Genomic DNA, 25,619 nt, shown 5'->3' on the forward strand with positions numbered 1-25,619 from the left:
AGGACATTTTTCAAGACCACATTAGCATTGCAAAACCAGCCAGTTTATAAAATCATGCAATATAAAACGTATTGTTACATTTTCACATTTAAACGTTTGCTCAATCATTAGAAAATGTAAACATTTCTTTCTGTTTTTGGTCCGCCCAAGTGCCTTCTTTTACACCAACAATTGGGCTCAAGGTCATTTACAATAACAACATAGAAAGCTTTCAATATTCAATTTTGCAAATGAGGTTGGAATCAATCCAAAATGCAAACAGGTAAATAGTTCTTATAAAAAATATGCAAATCATGAAAAAAAGAAGAATAAATGTTCACGTCAGGATTATTTTTGGTATTGAACGATTGAAGGATTTTAAAAGTGTTGTGTCATTCCTGAGTTTTGGAATGGCAGCTCTACATCAAAAGCATATCTTTCCCGAAGAGGCTGAATGCTATTTCTCTTCTTCCTTGAAAATGACTATAATTTGGATGATTTTCTATAAAGAAAAGATTACGGTTTCATATCAAAAGCTGGAGTGCTTTACATTTCAGTTTCAAAGCAGCCACGTTACCAATACAGGTCCTGTGGGGTTATGTGAGCCAAACGAACATATTCTCATCTGTGACCTTGAGAGAGAAATCATGACTAATGGATGAAGCATTACAGCGGCTATACAGGCTCTCCTTTTTCCGACAATGACAGTTGGTGGATTTTGATGGTGGGAAGGTTTTCCACCGGTTGGTGCTGGCCACAGTTTGTCTCATGCCTTGGAGTCCCACACCCGAGGAAACAGCAGCATGTCCTGTGAAAGCTTTTTCTGCAGAGCTTAGCCACTTTAGCTCTGCTCGTATCAGCTGGCCCGGACCCATCTACGGGACCCACAGAGAAGACCTTCCACTCCCTGCTGTCCCTGGAGGAAGGAGTCCTGGACAGGGCGATGGAGGAGGAGGGGCTGAGTCTGGAGGGGGTTCCCCTGGTATCCAGGCCCAGTGTGAGCGGGTGGCTGTGACCTTGAGAGTGACTCTGACCTGCACTCAGATGATGATGATGATGATGATGCAGTCTAGGAGTTGTTCTTAAACACTGAACTCCCAGTAAGCGCTGAAAAGCCTTCTTGAACTCCTGGTTGGAACACGGGTAGATTATAGGGTTGATGCAGCTGTTGAAGTAGCCGAGCCAGAAGGTGATCTTAAATACAGTGTCGGAGGGTCTGTATGCAGGGAAGATGGACCCTAGAGTGAAGAAATACACATATTTCATCAAATCACAAGCTCTGTGAAAAATCTGATGCAAATATGCCATTGTCATGCAATTGACGGTCACAATTAATATTGATACGTATATAATAAATTTGAGTCAAGTGATGGGTGATGTCCTCTAAGAGTTATCTATCGAAAAAGTTCCAAATCTAAAGGCAGATCCATAATTTAAATTCAACAGTCAAACCATTGTCTGAATGTGTATTGAAGGGGGAGATGCACTTTAAACGTAATATTATGAAAGGCTTTTGTTTCTTGAATGTTTTGAATAAAGGTCCCAAAGTACATCTTGGAGGAAAATTAATTTGTTTCAAATTCCAAAATCAATCTACAGTATTAGTAAGTAAATGCTGCCAAAAATAGATCCTATTCAGTTTTTGCCCATGCAGGCATTTGGTCACGACCCAGTGAAAATGTTTCTGTCCCACAGGGGTAAGAACATTCGATTTAGGCTTTAGGGGGCAAAACGTAGGAGAGCTTGTCCAGCAATAATTGCGATATTTTAGCTTTGCTGCATTGACAGGAAGACTTATTTCCTGGAGCTGTTTTAAGCTCATGTGACTTACATGGCTTTAGCTTTTTGCGGTGTCTATAGGTCTGCTCACATCTCTGCTTTCTACTCAATTAAAGTCTATAGTTGGCGATCCAGGTAGAAATTTCAGTAAATATTCAACAAATGCAATATAATGTTCTGTGTTTAATTAGTGGAAGGAGTCAGGGCAGAGAATGGGAGTGTGAGTGTCTAATTAAATGGCAAAGGTAATGGCCAAAAGCCTACATTATCCACCAACCTGTTTGTCACCGTAAATGTCGCTGACTCTTGACTTATTCAGCGGCTGCCAGCGAAACACTAGAATAATGAAACGACTGAAATCTTTGTGAAGGCTCTGTATCTATCTTTATCTACCTTCCTCTGTCAGGGGTGGAGGGTGGGAGGCTGTGCTGTGAAATGCTTTATTGAGTAAAGCTGTTGGAAACTGTCGTACGTGGGCTCTGAAAATATGAGAGTGCGATGCAGAGATGGACAGAGAAAAGAGAAGGAGGGAGAGCAAGTATTTTCAGCCCAAATATTCAACTCGTTTCCTATTCCCAGCAATGCTGAAAAAGACTGATTTGATTATTTATGCTAGACCAGTAACTGTTTTGTTGTCGAGACACAGGGAAACATCAGTGTTAACCTTTAACCCTCATACATTTGCTTTCATGCATACTTTCACAGGAAAAGTCAGTTTAATGTCGTCGTCCACCAGGGGCAGATTACAGTTTGTTAACTCTGAATATCTTAAGCTTGGTGGCATGTGTAACACTCAAAAAATATATTTACTTTATACAACAGCTGCTAAAAAAGGCTAGCAATTCCTTTGCAATCGATTGTCAGGTAGTCAAGGATAATAAAACATGATGACCCCCCCTTGTTTTTTGATAATTCAAGTCTTCGTGCATATCAATCAATCAATCAATCTTTTATTTGTATAGCGCCAAATCATAACCAGTGGTATCTCAAGACACTTTACAGTAGAGCAGTCTTAAGGACGGACTCTTCATTTTATGGATACACACATATGCATATATACGTATATACACATACATATGTATCCCACACCCAACATGAATTCATCATGGCGGCAAGGAAAACCTTCTGTTAAGCAGCAGGAACCTTGTGTGGATCCCATTCCTATGATGAACAGCCATCCACGTTATGCTGTGTTGGGTGTGTGCAGAGGAAAGGGTGGAGACAGAGTTGTTGAGACTCTGTAACTCCACACTGAGGATCCCACGGACCTGCAAGACAAAAGCCAGAAGGAGTACAGGAGCAAACACACAAGGGAAGAAGCAGACATAGAGGGAGTGTTTGAGAGAGGAATGGGACCCTCTCCGGTCTCTCTCTAACCTAAATGACCTCTCTCTTAACGCCCTCTCCAACCTCTCTCCAACCGAGCATGCCAGACCCCCCCACCGGCAGTCTATGCCTATTGCATCTTAACTATGAGCTGGTTCCTAACTAAAAGCTTTACCAAAGATGAATGTTTTGAGCCTAACCTTAAAGGTAGAGAGGGTGTCTTCCCCCCGAACCGTGGTTGGTAGATGGTTCCAGAGAAGTGGGGCCTGATAACTGAAAGCTCTTCCTCCTATACTACTTTTAGAGACGAATGGAACAACGAGTAGTCCAGCATTTTGAGAGCGTAGTGTTCTGGGGGGATTGTATGGCACTACAAGCTCCTTGAGATAGACTGGTGCCTGTCCATTTAGGGCTTTATAAGTGAGAAGAAGAATCTTGAATTCTATTCTATATTTTATGGGAAGCCAATGCAGAGAGGCTAATACAGGAGTAATGTGATCTCTTCTCCTAGTTTTAGTCAGTACACGTGCTGCAGCATTTTGAACCAGCTGAAGTGTCTTAAGCGACTTGCTCGGGCAGCCTGCTAAAAGAGAATTACAATAATCCAGTCTAGAGGTAACAAAAGCATGGACTAGTTTTTCGGCGTCGCCCTGAGACAGGATAGATCTGATTTTAGCAATGTTACGGAGATGAAAGAAGGCAGTTCTTGAAGTTTGTTTTATGTGAGAGTTGAAGGATAAATCCTGATCAAATAGAACCCCAAGGTTTCTAACAGTTGTGCTTTGTGCCAGAGTAATGCCATCTAGGGCAGTTAGGCTAGCATAGGTTTCTCTAAGGTGTCGTGGGCCCAGTACAATGACCTCAGTCTTGTCTGAGTTGAGAAGAAGAAAATTTTGGTCCATCCAGGCCCTAATGTCCTTTAGACAGGCCTCAAGTTTAGATAGCTGATTTGTCTCACCTGGCTTCATTGATACATACAGTTGGGTACACACCGGGCAGGAGAGCGGAGGGGAGGAGAGAGAAGCCATAGGTACTAAATTTAAGCTAAGCTAAGCTAAGGACAAAAGGAAGTTTAAAGGAGATTACACTGCCTATAAGAGGCGAGATTGCTTTTTACTTAACCTTCGTACGTTTAACTGTACGGTAAAAAATTAAAACAAGTGTTTTCAAGGCTAAAATATCAATGACAACAAGTTTGATTAGAGTTAGCAGAACACAGTAGTAGAGAGCTGCAAGCAGCGGTAGAGCGTCACCATAGTTAAGACCTTCGCCATTTTGTAAGATACCTCAAAGCTATTTATTCTGTACCGACTATCTCCTGGTAAGTGAAGCGTTCATAGCTTTGGACACAAGGCTGGTCAGAACACAAATCTGTCCCAAGGCCAACACTGAGAAAACAAATCACAGTCGCCCACACACATTCACTCCTAAAGCCAAATTAGAAACCGTAATGAGCTAAACATACTTGGTTTTAAACTGTGGGAGTACATAGGAGTTCTCAGAATAAAGGCGCGCACACAAACACGCAGGCGGAATATTCAAGCTCTGTGCAAGAAAACCAGTATAGTTAGTAATAAGGGAATTGTTAGAAGAGCACAGTTATATCCTTTCCTTTGAAGCACAGTCTGTACTTTATTTAGCGACATAGTGTCATAACAGAAATAAACCTTGATTTTGTTTGGAAAATGGTAAAGAAAATACAACAAACAAGGCCTTTTCCTCTTTATCTCAAAACAATACTGCAAATCTGACAGAAACAATACAGGGTATAATGAGGTCTGGTTGCCAGCGTGTATCACAAAGCCTGAGAAATTAATGGAATAGCAATTTAATAACTTTTAGTTTCTTGGTGTGGAAACAGGAACACCAAAAAGAAAAGTTTACAAATTGTTCCGGAAACGATTTGAGAGACAATCTCCTTAATCCCTCTTTTTTCAATCCTATTGAGCATCATGTGGGATTTGCAAGACAAACAAGTCTGATCTAAGAGTTTTCACCTCCCGAACATGCAGAAATTATTAAATCATTTTCTGAAAACAATCTGGTTTCAAATACCACAGCATACCTGCGTATTTTGGAGTGGTGCATTAACTGGGGACAGTCTTAGCTCCACAAGTCATTAACCCCCTGCTTTTCAAAAAAAAACATGGGGTTAATAGCTTGAGGGGACTAGACTCAGATTAAATAGAGCAACTATCGCTGTGATGACTTGCAGACTAGACAGTGAATTGGTATAGAGCAAACAAACTATGACTACAAACAGCATGAGATAGAAAGGCTTGGGGACAGACTCACTATAACACAATGAGACACAACAGACCAACAAACACATTTGTTTGTTTTACGCTCATCTGTTGGTAGCAGCTGCACCAGTGACGACAACCCAGCCGCTTCCACCAGCCAGAGCACCCAAGGGTTTTCTCAGGCCAGTATGAGACATCCAATGCCTTCAGCATGTTACTGATCAGTCTTTTAAACCCTTTAGTACTGGTACGTTTCCTTCAATGAAAACAGCTAAAGTTATACCGCTGCATAAATCTGGTGACCGGCATGATTTAAACAATTACAGACCTGTTTCAATATTACCACAATTTTCCAAAATTCTTAAAAAGATTTTCAATAACAGTTTCGAAAATGTCGTAGATAACCACCATCTACTCTCCGAATGTCAATATGGATTTAGGGCAAACCGCTCAACATCATTGGCACTTATCAATTCATTTGAAGAAATAACTACTTGTCTTGATAAAAAAAAAAAAAAAAACATGCTATAAGAATATTTGTTGATTTATCCAAGGCATTTGACACTATAGATTATGAAATTCTACTCAGGAAATGAGGTTTGGCATCAGAGGTATGGTAAATGGTAAATGGACTTGATTTATATAGCGCTTTATCACCACACTGAAGCAGTCTCAAAGCGCTTTACATATCAGCTCATTCACCCAATCACTCTCACATTCACACACCAGTGGGACAGGACTGCCATGTAAGGCACTAGTCGACCACTGGGAGCAACTTAGGGTTCAGTGTCTTGCCCAAGGACACTTCGACACATAGTCAGGTACGGGATCGAACCCCCAACCTCTCGATCAGAAGATGACCCACTACCACCTGAGCCACGATCGCCCCGCTTTTGGCTTTTGATTAGGTGCAGAGCTTTTTGAGCAATAGAAAGCAAGTTGTTAGTTTAGGGGCACATTGTTCGACTTTCTTAAATGTTACCTGTGGAGTTCCCCAGGGATCTATATTGGGTCCAAAATTGTTTATTCTCTACATTAATGATTTGTGTCTACATTATTTAAACTGACACTGTTTGCTGATGGCACAAATCTTTTTTGCTCCAGCAGTGATCTACAACAATTAATATGCATATAAATTCAGTAAAATAAGAACCTGGTTTGCTATCAACAAACTATCCTTTAATATGGACAAAACAAAAATAATGAATTTTGAAAACAGACCAAATAATATTGAAATTAGGGTTTCTCTTAATGGCAATCATATTAAACAAGTAAACGAAACTACATTTTTCAGCATTATACTAGACAACCAAATTAATTGGCAAATGCATATGAAATGTTCAAAAAAAGATTTCAAAAAGTATGGCCGCACTCAACACAGCAATACATGTTTTAGATTTCAGCACACGCCTACTGTTTAATAGTATTACCATATCTCACATACTGTGCAGAAGTTTGAGGAAATAACTACAAAACAAGAATACAACCATTAGTTTCACTTAAAAAACAAGCAATACCTTATGTTCATAATACAGGATATTTGGACCACACCGAGCCACTATTCAATAAATCTAAATTACTAACCTTAGCAGAAATTGTAGCTTTATAAACTAGTAAAATAGCATTTAAAGCACAACAAAAACGTCTCCCTAAAAATATTCAGAAATTGTTTATTGAGGAGACTTGAGACTTGTGACTTAAGAGACAAATATAACTTTCGGTCACTACACGCACAGAAAATAAAAAAAAAAGAAGCTTTTGTGTGTCAGTAAACGGTACCAGGTTGTGGAACAGTTTGTGTGTTGTAATTATAAAAATACTATTGTTATAATAATATTTTTCCCTCATTGTGTGACACACTGCTGTTGTGTTCATGTTTCAAATAAAATTAAATCAAATCAAAAAACCAGATTAACATAAAATGGCACTGATCCACACAGGGAGAGCAGTGTTTTTACTCTGAGCTCTTCAACTATTGTCTAAGGCTGAGCCGTGCTACCCTGCAGAGGTGGAACTCATTTTGTCAACTTGTGCTCACATTGTTCTTGTTGAGGTCCGCAGCCTCACCAGCATTGAACTCAAAAGAATCTGCTGGAGGCAACAAGTGCTCATTAACCGACAAGGCACATTTTTACTATATAACGCACATCTTCTGGTACAAAAGGAGAAGTCAAAGAAAAGAAAACACTGCGCCACACAGTGGCGAACACAATGCGCTACACAACACCAAAAACAAAAACTGAGTACACACAATACATGAGTCTCTTAACACCCCCACTTGTACTCGGTTTGCTGAAATCCAAACAAAAATGTTCCTGTAATAAAATTTAATACAGGTGTGTTTTTCACTCTTTAAGACATAAGACCTGCAAACTTTCTGAGTTTCAGTTTAGTGACAGGTTTAGTCATGACATCTGTCAACATTTCTTCAGCAGTGCGATACACCAGGGACATTGTTCCTTCGTTTACGACGGACCTTACAAAGTAGTATTTAATGTCCGCATGTTTGCACCTCTGTCTGCCTACAGGGTTCTTGGCTAAAGCGATCGTTCCCTGATTGTCTTCATACACCACTGTTTGGTTGTATTTATAGTCATCTATACCTTTTAATAGCTGCTCTAGATATATACACTCCTGCATTGTAGAAGCTAGAGCCATATATTCTGCTTCACATACTGAGAGCGCTACTGTAGGCTGTTTCTTTGTTTTCCAAGAAACAAAAGAACTGTTTTTACTTAGGCTTACATAGTAGCCTGTTGTGATGCTCCTGTCTGAGCTGTCTGCTATCCAGTCCGCATCACTATAGGCTACTAGGCCTAAAACCTCATTGTTGATTTGCATGAAACACAACTCCTTGTTTGTAGTACATTTCCGGTATCTTAGTACATGCATCACAGTTACCCAATATTCCTCTGTTGGTTCACAAGAGTATTGTGAAAGCTTGCTTACCACAAAACTTAAGTCTGGGCATGTACATGTTGTTAAATATATAAGGTATAGAAATATTATGCTCTCAGCCTCTCTGTACATTCTAACATCACACAAATTTACAACATTGTCTGTGTCGCACAGCTTTTGATCACAGGGAGTTTCTCAGAGTTTGCAGTTTTGAATGTCAAACCTCTCTAATATGTTTTTGACATAAGCTTCCTGAGACATTTTTACACATCCATCAGAGTGAGTAAAATCAATACCTAAAAAATGCTTGAGTTCTTACATTTTTCAGAAAGCATTTCTTTTGCATCCTTCATGACCTTTTCATTTCTTGCTGCAATTATTAGATCATCAATTCATGATGCCGCCGCACAAGTTGCCTCTAGGGGCACCCCTTCATAGCAGCCCATGAATGGCTCACTCCTTGTGGCGGAGAATCACCCTTTGCACGATGTGCATGGGTGATGGCATCAACAATTCAGTGGGAAAGCCTTTGTTTGGATAAGGCACGCCCCTTTCTGGGTCCGCTGTGACACACAAACAGTTGATCTGAACAGCGAAAGTTAGCTGTCGCTGTCATATAGGCGCTCAGTGCTCGGACAGGAAACAGTAGCTCAGATTTCTCAGTCCCTACTTCAACTGAGGGTGTAAATTGTGCCAGTTGAATAAGTTGATTACTATGGGATCCTGATAGATAGAAAAAGGCCACAGAGTAACCCCAGTCCCGTCTGGGTTTTACCTCAAGCATGACTCACTGACTGTTAATGCATGGAGCTCACTCACACGCTGATCGCCAGCAGGAAAGTCGCCTTTTCTGACACACATGCCAACCCCACCTGCAACACGGGCTCAAAGGAGGGAGAGCACAATCCCTCCAGGACTGAGGGCAGATCCCATGATGAAGCCTTTGGGGCCATTGGAGGCCAAAGCTTTAAAGCCCCTTTCAGAAAGAGTGACATCAGTTTATGAGCCCCCACTGTAGCACCTTCCACTCGCATGTGCTGGGAGGATATTGCAGAGAATGCCCATTCTCCAAAAGCGACTGAAGAAAACTCAGGATTACCAGAAAAGAGCAGTGTGTAGGGTTCTCCCCAATCTTTATACACCAGGCTGAGAACAGCCGCCACCTATTCTCATATTGTATCCTTGTAGAAGGAGCCCTGGCATTAAGGAGTGTATGGAGGACAGCGTCTGAGCACTCACCTAGTAGCGGTTTGTGCCATACCCACAGTTGTAGGCGACGAGGGTTGGGATGCCAAATCCGACCTTTCAGTTGGGACAGGAGGTCCGGCCTGTTGGGTAGACTCCAAGGTGGAGCACAATAAAGCTGGCATAGCAGGGGAAACCACGTCCTGCCTAGCTAGAAAGGGGCCACCAGAATATATATATATTGTAGCCCTGCTGGAGAGCCCTCTGGAGCACGGCTGGGATTAGTGGTATGGGTGGGAAAGCATACAGAAGTCACGTGCAGCAACTGGGTCGATCTCGTCCCCCCTTGGTGGTAGACCTGGGAGACAACAGCAGTATTGTCTGCCCAAATCAGTACATGCCTGCTGGGAGCTTCTGAGCCGACCAACATCCCTGGGGTCTGCGGTTCTCCCAGACCACTCCCCACCCTCACAGAGAGGCATCCGTTGTAATAATCTCCCTGCAGGCTGGGACAGGGCTCACGGGTATGCCCTGGAGCATTAAGGACTGATGAGTCAATTTTGACGGGGTCTAGATGCACTGTAGGGATACCCTGACCTTTTTTTGCCTGTGACTGTGCAGCCTGGCATCCAGGGCCAAGCAAATCAGCCAGTGCTGGAGTGGGCGCAGTGTTAGCAGGCCCAAGTGAATGACAGCTGTTAGCTTCCCCAAGAGGCACAGAAAGTGGATATAAGGTAGCCATGCCCCCTCTCAAAATTGAAGGAGAAGACAAAGGATGTCGTCCACCCACGATCTTGATGGACATGCCTTAATGACTACGGTGTCCAGATCCACTCCAAGGAATGTTATGGTTTGGGAGAGAACCATGCAACTTTTTACTAAGTTCACTCTGAGGCCCAGCCGAGCAACGTGGACAAGAAGGACTGACGTGTCCTGAGTTACCTGCACCTTGGATGGTGCACACACCAGCGAGTAGTCCAGGTAAGGCAGTATTTTCATGCCGCGTGCCTGCAGTGGTGAGAGAGCTGCGTGGGGCCTGCTGCTGGTCACAGTTTTGACGGCTTACATTCTGCCAGCCTTCGGTTTCTGACCCAGCACTGTGCTGCCCAGGTCATTGCCGGGGTCTGTGCTCCATTGGCCTTGGGGCAGAGTAGCCCGTTGGTTAGTAAGTTTGCGGCCGAGTGGCTTGGGCTAGACTCCGCCTACTAGTGGAGGGTCTGCTTTTGTTCAGACCCGCGAGATGCGACTGCGGATCAGAACAGCAACCCCGGCTCCACCGGAACACTGCGCAGAGTCCACATACATGCCTCTGTTAGTGGCGACTGTGCCAGTCACACCTGCTGACGGGCCTGGACCAGTGTGGACATTGTGCATCCCATTTCCTGTGTCATTAGTGCAAATGCCTGAAAAGGAGCGTCACTGAAGCTGTGCAGTGAAGAGTCCACTGACGCTTCCTGCAGTGATGCTGAGAGAGCCAGCAGGAGGTGGGACATTGAGTTGCCAATCCTACCCATGCGCGCTGCTGCCTTGTATGCCTTGATGAGCAGGTCATCTGTCACTCTGCACTGGGGACGAGGACACCATGCCTTCGGTCTGAGAGCCTCATCTGGCGGGCTCCACCACCGGCATATGCCCCAGACCAAACTTGGCATCCTCGTGCATTGCCGCAAGGGTGCGACCGTCAGCTGATGGGTGGCGGTGTGCCCTAGGGTTCCGCCAGTAAGAATGCAGCTCCCTCAGGTAATTCTCTGAGGGAGGTACGGAGAAGGGTACGGGGGTCAGAGTGCGCTTGAAGAAAGTGTTTGGTGGAGCGCCTTGAACCTGTGGGGCATCAAGTTGTAGGCGAGCTAAAGCCATACGCATTACAGACCCCATCGAGGACCCTTCCGATCCATCTGCTCAGCTGTGGGCCGAAATGCCTGAGCTCCCCTAACCCTAACCTAGAAATAAATCACGTTGTGCAATGACTCGGCCACCTTCCTACTTCACCTCCTGCAACATTTACAGACCATCAACTTTCCTTGCACTTGTCGCCAACCATAAGTTTTAAATCCCTGTATAAGATAACTAAACCAACAAAAACAGTATTCTGGAAGAAAATAGAGATTTTAATTGTGTGGGGACAGATTCATTTAACTTTCAAATACATTAACTGCTTGAAAACTTAATATTGACACGAAAACATTAAAACATTTTGCTAAATATATCTTGAGTCACTGTCAATCTTTACTTCAACTACGTCACGCCAATTAAATCAACTATTCATCAGCATGCATGGTTTGAAAAAAAAGGGTGCGACCAAATTCTGCGCTGGTGCAACCAACTGAGAAAGTTAGTCACACCAGCGCCACCACTGGAAAAGTTAGTGTAGAGCCCTACAGAGTAACTAAGAAAGTACCCTCAGAGGGAGAGGGAAGCAAACATGCTGCCTTCACCTCTGCAAGGTGTGTACCAAACAGCCTCGGGAAAGAGTGAGTTACAGCTTTCCGGGACAGCCGCTGCAGCTCCTGGAGGGCGGGGACTCCGCTATTCCGACAATAATATGTCACGGAGCTACCAGCGAGCAGCTACAAGATAAACCATGGACTTCCTTTTCAGCGAAGCCACAGACGCTCTCAAAACACAACCTGCGTACGCACGAAGATTCAAGAGACAGGACCTCGGACGGAACCAGAAGTTATAGACTACCGGGTCCTCAGGGTCACACGTGGCTTTGTTGGTATTACACTCGACCTGCGTCTTCACGAGACGGTATTATACAGTGCTTGAAGCACCGCCTCTGGTGATCAGGAAGGGTGAAATAGAACCACTGATGCAAGAGCTGGAGGTTATTATTCAATGAAGTTGATAGGACCACATCATCTGCAAACAACAAAAAAGTGATCCTTCCACCCCAAAACTCAACACCTATTATGTTTTCACATAAAAATTATAAACAAAACAGTCTACAAGTGCAGTTTTGATGAACCCCACTCTCTCTTAAGCCATCTATTGATCTACTGAGTAAACATGGGCTGGTTGGGCAAACACTTATTTTCCCTGCTGTGCTATACCACGGCTAAACTGCAGTTCATAGTTTCACAGGCAGGAAAATCACACAGGCTGGTATGCCCACGTTTCACACGAAGAAAGCAGAGAAGCTAATGACTACAGATGATGACTAGTGCAGGTAAATAAAGAGGCAGAGGTCAAATGAAAAGATAAAAAAAAAAAAAGTGACTCATACCTTCAGACCACAAATGCGGATAAAGTCGCCCAAACAGGCCACAGAGACGTGATCTTGATCCCACTGGTCTCAGTGTTTCTATTAGTCATTGTCTATTTCTGGTAATGCTTAACAACAATGTACAGACATGAATCATTGTACGTGCACATGGAGTTGTGTTATTCCAGGAAAGTTCAAATATTTTCTCCCCTTTTACTTCTGTCCTTGATTCACAGTATGATATCTGGCTTTTAAAATGGGAAGTAATTACATACTCACGTATTTCCATCAGCTTTTTAATTTCAAACAGCTGCCTGCTGCCAGATAAGTTAGTAGAAAATTAAGGAAGCCCTGAAGATGGACAAAAAAATCCAAAACAGTAATTTTTTTATCTAAACTGCTTACTGAATTTTAAAGAAGCAAATCAAATCCCTGCATGCATTACGTAGAACGAATGTGGATCACTGAGATTTTAAATTTTATTTGAAGATGATAATAGGAAAAAAATGCACAACAAAGAGCACAGTCAGTATTTTAATGTCTCACACTTTATGTCCTTGACACATACCTGAAACTTGGAATGTTAAGGACAGAGAAGGATAATCTATAAATAGCTCCAATTACCGATTACTAAAGTTTTTCCATTATTAATTGTCATTAAAAACATTTTGCTCCAGGAACTGTTTCAAAAGCCAGCATATGTCAAAACTCTGTGATACCTTTTCATTATCCTCACACCTATGTGGAGAGTGCATGTAATATTATTTAGTATTATCTCACATCTGCTTAAATCATATTTCAATCACACAATATTGGCAAAAGCATGAATAAAGCTGAAAAGGCTGGTGAGTCGTGCAATTATTTCCTATGAAGTGTTCCTGTCAAGCTGCGGACTTGAGGAGCATGTTATGATCAGATACCAGTGTGATTGCTTTATCTGTCAAAGAAGAAGTGACATTGTGATGAAATGAGTCACAACACCAGGGTGAGGAAAGGCGTGAGAGCCCATGGATGACACCTCATGCAAGTGTCCACGCTTGAAATATTGCCCGTCTGCTTTCAGTGCTTTTGTTTACAGACAGGAGGATGCCGGACAATGTCAGCAATCTCAAATATTTATGGAGTCTAAATATAGAACGACTACTCGGTCAAGGAAAAAAATCTATCACCAGAGACCATAAGACTTGTCATTTTACTATTAAATTTACTGGCACTTAAATCCTGGCAGTAAAAGAGATTGATGTAATGAGGAAAGAAGTTAACAGCTCTCTTAAAATGGTGTGACTTTTGTCAAATTGATAACACAATGTCAGGTATTGCATTTGTATAAAACGTGCTGCCTCGAAGCTAAAAGGGAATATGCTGATGGTTTGTGCATGCATAAGTCTTCAGGTAATTATATTGACTCTCAGTGGACAAATATGTGTGAGTAAACCTGAATGAATGTTTTCCACCGACATATTTTGCATTCAGCGATTTTCATGTAATAGATTTCACTCTATTCTCTGAAAGAAAAGCACCAGTTGTAGTGTGATTTTGGCAAATTCAAATCTAAAATAAAATGAGCTGCATCTTGGTTCATTGTGAAAAGCAAACATGTAATCAATGCTGTTAAAGGTCTGCACAAAGGCAAGAAAGAGGGGATTTCTTGCCTCTTCCTGAGCTGGTGAAGGTAAACCATGGTAACAGCCAATGGTGGGTTAATTGTAATCATTGTGATCACAAACTAATTGCTTTCAAAGAAGCACAGCAGTAAGGGTTAAGGTAGAGCCATTTGTATAATGACCAAGGGACCACACATGGCCCATTATCAAAACTTAACTTTAATGATCATTGTGAATAATTGCCTGCAATTTCCTATAGTATTGCAGACCATAAACACAACAGTATGCATCACTGTATTCTTTGCACCATCAATGCTGTGCTGTATAAAAATAAAACGTATTTCTGCTCCAAAAGTTTAAAATAACTGGACATTTCATTTGAATATTAGAGCAGCAAACAATAAATGTAACATTGTTGGCTGTGTAGTTTTTACACATTACTCCTCTATTAAAGCGTTTTGAAATCCAGTTGAACAAAATTGGTTGGCTTTAAAATGCGACCTAATAGAAATCATTGTTGATTAGCACTGAGACTTTTAAAATTCCCCAAATCATGCTAAACATGGATGAAGTTAGCTATTGTTATTAATGTATTATTTATGCGCTATATTTGAGCCAAATGCATGCGCTAAAATTGCACCAGATTTGACATCTGTCTGATTGGTGAAGTTGCTACACCTTTGGCCACCTGTTTTACGGTGGGAAATTACATGTGAATGTGTGATATTTTCCCAAAATTTGATGATGAGGGTTTAGTCCGAGTCATGTAGCTATTTCCATTTCCTGCATCGTAGTACGTCACATTTTACACAACAATAGACATTTTTGTCTTTTTGTCCAACTGTTTATAATGAAAAATTTCGCAATAAAAAATGCATGTTACGGAGCCACCTCACTGTTCCTCTGCACTGCCACTTTGCACTTTTAATAACATTTCATTTGCTCCACTTTTTTTTTACTGTTTTTCTCCTTTATTGATTTTAGAGTTCTTATATTATGCTTGAGTTGTGCAACTAAATTTTAATTTTGGAAACTGTGCATATATTAATAACATTAAAGTTGGTCTAAGTCTAATGTTAGGGTATATTTTCTGTCATATTGCAATTTCTGCTGGCTTTTGTTTATAATAATAATAATAATAATAATAAAAACAACAACAGTATTGCTATTTCTGTTTCATTAAGGGAATTCCATTGTTTCCATCCATTTTCCGTGATCCCAGATAATCAGAGGCCCTCAATGCCTTCAATGATTTAGCCAACTCTTTCATGTTGTATTCTATTAGGCGCCATAGCCCAATAACCTCAAACAGAGTAAAAGTGTCTGGAGGATGGATAGAGTCATCTTTGTTAACATCAACATCACATCTTATCTAAAAGACAAGTAAACACTTTTAAAACATATTGACTTGACATTACTCACCAATGGGAAGCACCAGGAAAAAAGGCAGCCAGCACAAGACGAAGCAGCCAACCACAATGCCCAGAGTCTTGGCGGCCTTTTTCTCTTTCGAGAACTTCAGCAGTCGTAGGGCGAAATGTGTGCGTCTCCGAAGGGCCTCCTCATCTGATGCGGCCGTGTTGCCTCGATGTATCCTTAGGATCACCTCCTCTGTGTTGGATTTCTCAGTCTTCTGGCCCTCTCTGAGGCCCTGGCTCTCTCTGTGAGCAACCACGTAAACTCGGCAGTACATGACCAGTATGATGGCCAGAGGAAGGTAGAAGGAACCCACAGCGGAGAAGATTGCATAGCCTGGCTCCTCTGTGATCTTGCAAATGGATTCATCCTCTGGGGCAGGCTCTTTCCAGCCGATTAGAGGTCCAATAGAAATGATGATAGAAAGCACCCAGAGCAGCATGACTGCCAGCAGAGCTCTGTGTTTGGTCATTATAGCCGGGTAACGCAGAGGGTAACTAACTCCAATGTAGCGGTCCACAGAGATCACACAGAGGCTCATGATGGATGCTGTGCAACAGAGCACGTCCACAGCTGCCCAAACATTACAAAAGACCCGTCCAAACACCCAACGGTCCAGAATCTCCAAAATGGCAGAAAAAGGCAGCACAGTAGAGCTCAGAAGCAGATCTGCCACCGCCAGATTAACTATAAAATAATGTGTGACAGTCCGCAAGTGTCGATGACAAACCACAGACAGGATCACCAGGATGTTTCCCACAATACCAAACACGATGAAGACGCCCAAAATCAGGCCCAGCGCCACAGCTTTGACCACGTTGAGCTCAGGGACCAAAGCCTGGCTGCAGTTGGAGCAGTTCTTCTGCATTAGATGAGCTGGGGTCATGTTGTCCAGCACAGGAACCATCAGTTCCAGTATGAGGCTGATACTGGGCACTGTCCTGTGCAGCAAAAAGGGGCTTGAACAGCCTTCTTTAGAAGTTCACTGAGTGAGAAACAGGACATCAGGACTTTCCTAGAAAAGCCATTAAAGTAATGATGATATTAAGCCTATCTTGTCAAAACATAATTTAAATAATGACGCATCCACCAAATGAGCCATTACACTAGCAATGCATCAAAAGGAATAAAATGAAGATATGGATGCATAAACAGCGCAAGAGAAGTGTAATATATGCAGATGAAACCTACTGCGATGAAATCAGATAATCCATCTTGTTACTGATGGCAAAACTGTTATTATGCAGCTGCAACAAAACACTAAAAGCATTAGAGGAGGGGCTGACAGATGGCTGCACAAATCTGCAAACTGCTAAATTTATTCAACTCTCATTTGAAAAGACACTTTTTAAACAGAGAGATTGTCGATGAATATCAGTCAGGCTCCAGGTTGCCTTGTTAGACACGGAGCGGAAACAGCTTCAGCGTCATTTCAGCAGCTTGAGGCAACAGCATCCAGTGGTTCTGAAAGACAGAAAGAGAATTCCACTGTCAGAGACGGGAAACATCTGAGAAAGAAATACAATTAAATGACTTCTCTTTCTTTTTAGGCTGATGCAGAAGCCTGGATGTTTACGGCCAGTGTTGTGCTAGTTACTAAAAAAAAGTAACTAGTTACCGTTACTAGTTACTTCATTAACAAAGTAACTCAGTTACTATTTTGATTACTTACACCAAAAAGTAATGCGTTACTGGAAAAAGAGACTTTTGAGTTACTTAGAATTAAAGAATGTATTATTTATTTTGGGTCATTTGTGTCCATACAGCTTCATCTTAGTGCTGTAATAATATAATAATCCACTGCTGATCAACTGCTATAAAACAACCATAAATGATGTGCATATAAAGCACAAAACAGCTGCTCCAAAATTAAAACAGTAATATTTCAGCCTTAGCACAGTAATGTAAAGTAAGCTGTGCATATTCCAGGTGCACATTCTGCTGTTGAAAATGCTTATGAAAATAAATGTGGAAAAACTAATTCACGGCAATTTTCTCAGCTACACAATGCTAAACATATCATGTTAATGAGCTGCTGTTAGCAGTGACTCAGCAGCAGCGACAGGCTGCTTATTTACAACAACATACCGTGCAATAGTTTGGCTGACCTGTTCCTGGAAAACAGTCATAGTCTGTTAAAATCCAGCCGCAGCGTTAGCTTAGCTTCACTGATGCATCTTTTGGAGACAAAAATAATGCGAGTATTTCCACTCTGAGAAGCTCGTCCTGCTCTCGCATTGACTCGCCATGATTGGCGCACGTGATGTAAACAGAAACACGCTGACAATGCTTCTTCTACTGTTTTACCGTGTTTGGCACAGCATCCCGCAAAATATGTAGCGCCACTGTAAACAGGAAGTACACTGCAGCTAGCAAAGTAACGGACAAACGCACCATATTGTAACGGTAACGGCGTTATTTCTTTAGAAATATATTGCGTTACAGTACTAGTTACTAGTTACCGCAAACAGTGTTTACAGTACATATAAGAAGAAGATCAGGTTTTAAAACAAATTAAAAGTTTGGTTATGGATTTCTATTACACTAAAATCGAATGTCTTTTTGGAAAAAGTTAAATTTATTTATTAAGATTATTATTGTTCAATTGCCTGATTTTTTCTACTTCTCCACAGGGCTAACACACAGATACAGTCAATCTACTGTAGGTACAACTGAATGTTTACTAATAAATATAGAGACACCATTGAACCTAACACTGGGCATTGTGGGATATATTTAAAACATTTGAAAAACTTAATGCAACATAAAAAAATGTGATCCAATGTGTGGTTTTTTTTTTCTAAAAAACAAAAAAAAAAAACGAAAACAAAGATGCTTCAGTCACACTTCACTTGAAGTTTTATACATAAGGCTGACATGACACCTGTCATTAGCATGAATAAGGCGTCATGAAGGCTGTAGTCAACCCAAACCCCACTAGATCCCTCCACCTAACCCAAAAAATGCCAACATAGCTCCAAAGTTGTCATAATTTAGCATAATTTCTGCATAAAATTTCAAATAAAGTGTTACCAATAGTTCAATTTAAAGATTAAATCAAACATTCCATGGATTGCTTTGTTAAAAAAACAGAAATAAAAATCTGTCAAGGTATTATAATGATGGATGAGACTTGCTGCTATGAATTGTAACGCTATGTTTGCTTTGTTTCTCTGACACAGTGAGATAATAGAATAATACACCTGCACTGGAGTCAGCAAGGCTGCCACATAGATCATTAAGTGGGTGTGTGTTGGCTATGATGTGGAACTGTGATCCTCATAAACTCAACCTTGATGGAGGTCAAAGCAGCCATTATGGTTTGTCAGTTTGATATATGTTTGTTGGAAAAAGGTATTCAGCCATTACTTCAGAACAGTATGAATCTGGGTGAAGATCAGTGAGAGGTAAAACACACTAATAATTGTCGGAACAGTAAACTCAAAGACTTTTACGTTTGGTGCGAATAAGTGGTTTGAGAGCCTGATGGGCTCCTTGAATTCTCGGCTCACATCAAGTCCTGAATGCCTCAAGGATGTTTTTTTTTTTCTTTCCCCAGGCAAGATCATCATCGCCTGAGTGGTGGTCTCTCGCATTATTACCTGTCACAAACATTCAAAGAAGCAACAGCCCAGAGTTCCTCAGGAGAAAGTGTGCTCAAGTATACCGTGAGGAACACCAGAGAGACAGGAGTGGCAAATATGAAGCCATAAAGATTGTTGTGATTTCTATTGTCACTTCATCTGCATAAACAGTATAAATCTGTGATTTCATTCCTTTAGAAATAGCACATTTTCAAACTTTACAACCTGAATCACTCCACGGATGGAAAATCAATAATGAAAGATTCAGTAAATGTAGTTACTAGTGAGAATGCATAGAATCCTCTCGATTGTTTTCCACATACTTTATTACTTCTGAGGATGCAGAGCACAAAACAACCTTAACCCTTCCTTAAGACAACACTCTCATCAAACACAAAAACAAGAAAATAATCTTATATGAACGTTGTTTGAACACCACTTCACTTTTTCTACATACTTTGTTAAGCGACTGTTACCCCGTAAGCATAATTTTCTTTGATGAAATCATGTTCAAAATGCATTTTTTTTAAAGAAAACAATATTCAACTCAGTTTAAGATATGTCTGTAGAGTAGTGGTGGCAGCCATCTGGGTTAGTAAAAAGGTTAGGAAGAACAGTGCAGGTTGTGTCTCCGGAACAACATTTAAAGTTAATGTTTAATGCTCCAGATAACTTTTTTGGCATCGAAAAATAATTGATCAAAATTATTGAAATAAAGTGTAAAATAACAGCCACCATCTAAAATTAAATTGCCTGTGTGGCACTTGGTTACCCATGCATTCTTTTCTCTGGCTGCGCTGCAGCTACGTGCATCACTCCTACTGCGCTCGCCGTCCCCCCCCATTCCCTCTCCACTTCATTGATCAGGTTCTGGGGTTCAGACCAACGTCAACCACTCTCGCCAAAGCATTCATGACGAGTGTCAAAACAGAAACAGTGCGTTTTTTAAATCCATTTAAGTAACAGCACTTCCATTTATTCCAACATTATAGTATCCATGATTGAACAAATTGAATGTATCCACTAAAAAAATGAGTATTTGTTCAGATATCTGCTAAGAGCAGAAAGGGACTGCATCTGCTGCAGCTCCAATTCAACAGCCTAAAACTTAATTTTGCACTTTCGCCCACTCAGCTGTCCTATATTCTCCATATTGAATACTTTGAAACATGCAAAATACTCATTTAAATAGGACAGTCTACCTAACCACTTCTGCATGCACAGCGGTTTGTGCTGCAATCTTAGTAGATGAGGCACACGGCAGGTTAGGAAATTTTGCATCCTTTTATGAGATTTCAGTAAATCTCAGCATCTGTTAGTGAGTGTGATTTATTAGGCAGGGAAGTGAATTAACGTTGTCTTCAATGCTGATTTCTTAAAGTAAGGAACGCAACCATAAAGATTTGAGCAACTTTGCAGACAAGCGTTGCATCAATATTTAAGTCCCCCGCACTTATGATAGTCAGTGGTCAGGTCAGCGTGTCATAATTGTTTGTTGAGAATCACAACATCACCTTCAAATAACAAGCCATGCACACACAAGCCAAACTGAGAAAAAAGCTTGCACTCGCCAGCCTGACTCGTCAATCTTTTCTTGACCAAAATGTAAAGAATTGTCTGGATCAAATAGCAGGGATTTGTGCTTTTAGGTTATGGGTGAGTACATTTTAATTTAAGCCATCATTAGGCATTGGTTAAATTAGTTACTGAGAATTGAATTCAAACCTCAGCCCAAGTCCGCTCCAATACGCAAATGCTGTTCACTACCACCGTTATTCTCTTCCACAGAGCGTTTAAATGAGCTCCTGAAAGCCCAGTTTTCATACGACCGAATGTGCCATTCGGTCGTATGCTGTGCGAATGCTGATTTTCATTTTGGAAAGGTCTATCTATTTGCCAATGTTTGTTTGACCTCAGTGGGCAGGGTCCCAAATCATGCTATTTTTCTCCATTTGTTCTAAGAACTCTAAAAACATAGTATTTGAGGTTGATTTTCCCAAACTCGCATGTCATCCAGAGTTTTAGCCTCTGAAAAGTCACTTTCTGAGCAACTCTTCACAAACAGGCTTATATATATATTCATGAGTGGGCGTGTCTATAGACGGGACACTGACTTCCTCCTCCCCGCACGGTGACGTAGGGCTAGAGGACGGCCCGCCCTCCTCCCACCCACTCCGTAGCCGAGCTCATGCTGCTTTATAAACATGAGACAGAGTGTGGGGGCGGGGCTTTTGCAGGGACACACGTAGACTGTAGACAATACATAGATAGCACTGTGCGAAGGACGCTGAAATGCTCACCTTTGTGGGAGTGTCTGTTTACATGTCAATCACGACAGAGAGCTTCCTGGAGGCGTGGCTTCTCCAGCTCAGTGCTGTGTCAAATTCGTCATCAAAGTGTGAACGCGTCATCAAATTGTAGCGAGGTGTTTGAGCTCACCCTGTAGTAAGAAAGGAGCAAATCACCCTCTAACTAACGATGGAGGGAATCAATGAAAAAACACTTTGGGCATGTGTATGAAGCCCAAATAGTACTTTTATCATGTTTAAAGTACAGAAAAGTTGATTTAGAGTAACATGGGCCTTTTAAGGGCGTAGCATGTTAATGATGATAGAATTCAGCTGCAGCATTTATCAACACACAATCATTTGTACGCTGGGATTGGTCAAATATGAATATTTCATAACTCCCAGGTTGGTCCTGTTGTATGATACAATGTGCACTGTGCACAATGTGATGTCAGTGTGTTTAGGTTGTGAGTGATTAGTGGCCTCATGTTTTGCACCCAGGTGTGGCCCGTTCCCAATCAAGTGTTTGGACACAGAATAATGGCTGGTTCACTATGAATGTTATCCTCCTCGTGTGCTGCTGCGATTTGGCCCCTGCTCCCAGTTTTCCTTCTTGTGCCTTTTTGGATTTGGGTTTTTCTTTTACAGTAAACATGGACTGGATCTATGAACGCTCCACCATCACTTCCACAAGCCATGACAAAAACAAGGAATAGTCCCACTATTATAACAGTACACACTTGTTTTACTGACAGGAAAATAGGGCTTGGCAAAAAATGTATTTAATCGAATTTGTAGATAAAAATTATTTTTACTTTGAATATATATATATATATATATATATATATATATATTTTTTTTTTTTTTTTTTTTTTTTTTTTCCCACCACAGTTTTTTTGGATTTTTTTGGACTTTTTTGTGTTCTGTCCTTGTGAGTTACAGTAGCGCGATGTGAGCCATCCCCATTTTATTCACACTATGCTGAGATGCTAAGGGAAGAGTTTATTATTTTTTAATTGTTATGTTATATGTTTGAAAATATATAGTTATCTTATTTCTTAATCAGAAAATGTAAGCTACTTGCTGTTGCACTTTTGCTTAAACCTTGGTTAAAGTTTGAAATTGTTGAATGACAGAACCTCATTTACTTTTTATTTTGAGATTGTTCTATGCATTTTAACTCGTGAGGACAATCACAGCAACGACGTTGCACTTTTGACAATATATCTGATGCATTAAAAAAAAATAATTGAAAATCGAATCGAAACTCGAATTTTTCTTTCAAAAATCGGAGATTTTTTTTTTAGGCAAAATCGCCCAGGCCTACAAGAAAATATAAGTTAAATAAGTGCAAGTTTGGTTTTTTTTTGTCAAGAAATTTCAAATAAATAAAATAAAAAATCAATTACCAAAAAAAGGGATAGCCTACAGGTAAATACAATCAAACTTTCTCATTAGTTTTAAAATATTTTAAAACTGAAAATGAGTCTGCGACCCAATTTTGGGTCCCGACTCAGACTTTGAGATCATTTGTTGTGATAGAAATATACAGTTTAGTAGACACAGAAAGCTGTAAGCTTTGAAAGGTTGGAATATTTCTGCTAACATTTTATATCAAATTCAGTTTTTTTTCGCTCTTGTCTTCACATCACTTGTGTTTTCCTCTGCTGTCTGCTAAGCCTTTGACAAACAAAGTGGTTTCCCTCCCAAGTGTGGGTGAAATGACATCATATTGTCTGGAAAGTGCAACTTCTTGGCTTTCAGAACCTTGATAAATTCCAATACGGCAAATATTGACAGAGCTATGGTAATTTAAATTGTACACCAAAGCTTTTTGTTTTCCCAACCCACGCTGTATTTTAAAGCCTTTTCTTTGCAAATGTCCTGCTCAGGGACAGACGGTCAGCAGTGTCTGAGACCTGAGAATTATATCCAGCATCTATCAAGGTGTTATTTTGTTGGGTCGATATTTCGTGGGCAGAAGCGCCACGACCAATGTGATGAGCCTGATGCGTTGGTGTGTGTGTGTGTGTGTGTGTGTGTGTGTGTGTGTGGTCACCTCTTTGTTCACAGAGCTGATAATAAGATCACCGTAAAATGTAAGATTTTTTTTTAGAATCTTTTTAATTTTCCACAGAATTATAGGTCTGTTCTACTATTACTTATGATTAGGGGTGTGAAAAAAAATCGATTTCACGATTTTTTGGGTGGCGATTTTAACTCAATTTTTTTAATTTAAACAATCGTTTTGTTTTCTATTTTTTTTTTTTTTTTTTTAAACATATATATATATATATATATATTTATTAATATTTTTGTGTATTTGTGCAATATTTCAGTGGTTACAATGCTTTCAATATGTTGCAATGGTTACTTGATGCACTTGATTTTATGATGGCAGTGTGTAATGCCTGCTATATTTATGTATGCACAGGCATTTTATTTTTCATATAATCTGTTCAGATCAGTGTTTAAACTGACACAACAGGAGAAATTATTTTTATTATTTTTATGCATTGTCAGTAACTCAGGGTGATTTATCCTTAATGTTCTCACTTACAGTTGTTACAATGTCGTCATTATGTTGTCATGGTTACTTTGAGACTTCTACCCAGTAGTTTCACTTTATAATGACAGTGTGTAACACTGTATTGTCTTTTTTTCAGTGAAAATGTGCAAAAACACTAATAATAAATAATAAATAGGATGTTTTGAAGCAAATAGTTTTGACTCAATTTATCCTCTGAATGATCAATATCTTCTGATGAACATATACAGCAACTTGATTTTTCATCTCTACATTTAATTTTGATATTAACTGGGTGGAATATCGCGATATATCGCGATATCGTTTTGTGACCCAAGTATCGCGATACGTATCGTATTGCAACATCCTTGCCAATACTCACCACTACTTATGATCAAATACAGATTGATTCTATATTGTGGAGGATGGATGGACTGCAACCCGTATACCTGTGTGGTCTGATCTAAAAGACAAGCTACTGGAGCAAAAGCTGTTAAAAATGCTAATGCTAGTTTTAATGGAAAAGTGACAGAAAATCACTTTAATGAGTTATTGGGAATAGCCAATATTATAGTCAATTAGCTGTAAGTCAAACCAATAAATCAACCCTCAGTAAGATCAATTGGTCCATCAATGGAATATGTGATGGAGGCCTGGTGTGATTAATGCTCTTTTACATTATGTGGATGGAGAGGTAAGTCTCATCGCACACTGGGTTCCATGTGCTCCTAAAGTGTATAATAATAATAATAATAATAATAATAATAATAATAATAATAATAATAATATAACGCTTTTTTCAAGAAGACTCAAAGTGCATTACATAAACCAGTGGTTCACAAACTTTTTTGGCTCAAGTCCCCCCTTTCTCTTATTTCTGAATCCAAGTACCCCTTTGTCCGACTACATTTTGTTTAGAAAACTGTTTAAAAACAACTATAGAGCATAATAATGGAATTAACTAATGATACCACACATTTTAAAGAATATCATTATGTAAATAAGTGGAAAGTGACCCCATTTTGATATCAAAAAGACATTGTTTACCCTAGAATTACTTTTTTTTTTATCATGTTTGAGCTCATATATATATATATATATATATATATATATATATATATATATATATATATATATATATATATATATATATATACATATATATATATATATATATATATATATATATATATATATATATATTTTTTTTTTTTTTTACTGTAGTTTAGTTTTAATAATAATTAAAAAATTTCAAATATCTATTTAAATTTTTCAGAAATTTCAGGCAAGTCCATTTAAACTCCAAGCGACCCCACATAGGGTCCCAACCCCAAGGTTAAAAAATACTGTTTTGGTGGCACCTGAATAGATTTATTTCTATAGTTTTTATCATTTATGGTCGTTTCACGCCTGGGGTGGGACCAAGACTGACACTTTATTTGTTAATTTTCCACTCACTCTCTCTCAAGTACCCCCTGCAGTGTCATTGATTACCCCTAGGGGACCATGTACCCCCATTTGAGAAACGCTGACAGTCATAAACCATTATTCATTCACACCAGTCACTCACATGATAAGTTAAAAT

At 40.1% G+C, this 25,619-nt stretch overlaps 1 protein-coding gene across 1 annotated transcript in view; it reads right to left on the minus strand.

The window, feature by feature from the left end:
• Window positions 1-209: 209 nt before the first annotated feature.
• adra1aa (adrenoceptor alpha 1Aa) overlaps window positions 210-25,619 on the minus strand; it is a 30,837-nt gene continuing 5,427 nt past the window's right edge. The window contains exons 2-3 of the mRNA XM_028457636.1: window positions 15,642-17,099; window positions 210-1,217 (exon numbers count right to left, since the gene is read on the minus strand). Coding sequence (XP_028313437.1) covers window positions 655-1,217; window positions 15,642-16,542 — 1,464 coding nt within the window. The 5' untranslated portion in view covers window positions 16,543-17,099 and the 3' untranslated portion in view covers window positions 210-654. The remainder of the gene's footprint in view (window positions 1,218-15,641; window positions 17,100-25,619) is intronic.

This window comes from Gouania willdenowi, chromosome 9 (genome assembly GCF_900634775.1).
Source record: "Gouania willdenowi chromosome 9, fGouWil2.1, whole genome shotgun sequence".
Classification (NCBI taxonomy): domain Eukaryota; kingdom Metazoa; phylum Chordata; class Actinopteri; order Blenniiformes; family Gobiesocidae; genus Gouania; species Gouania willdenowi.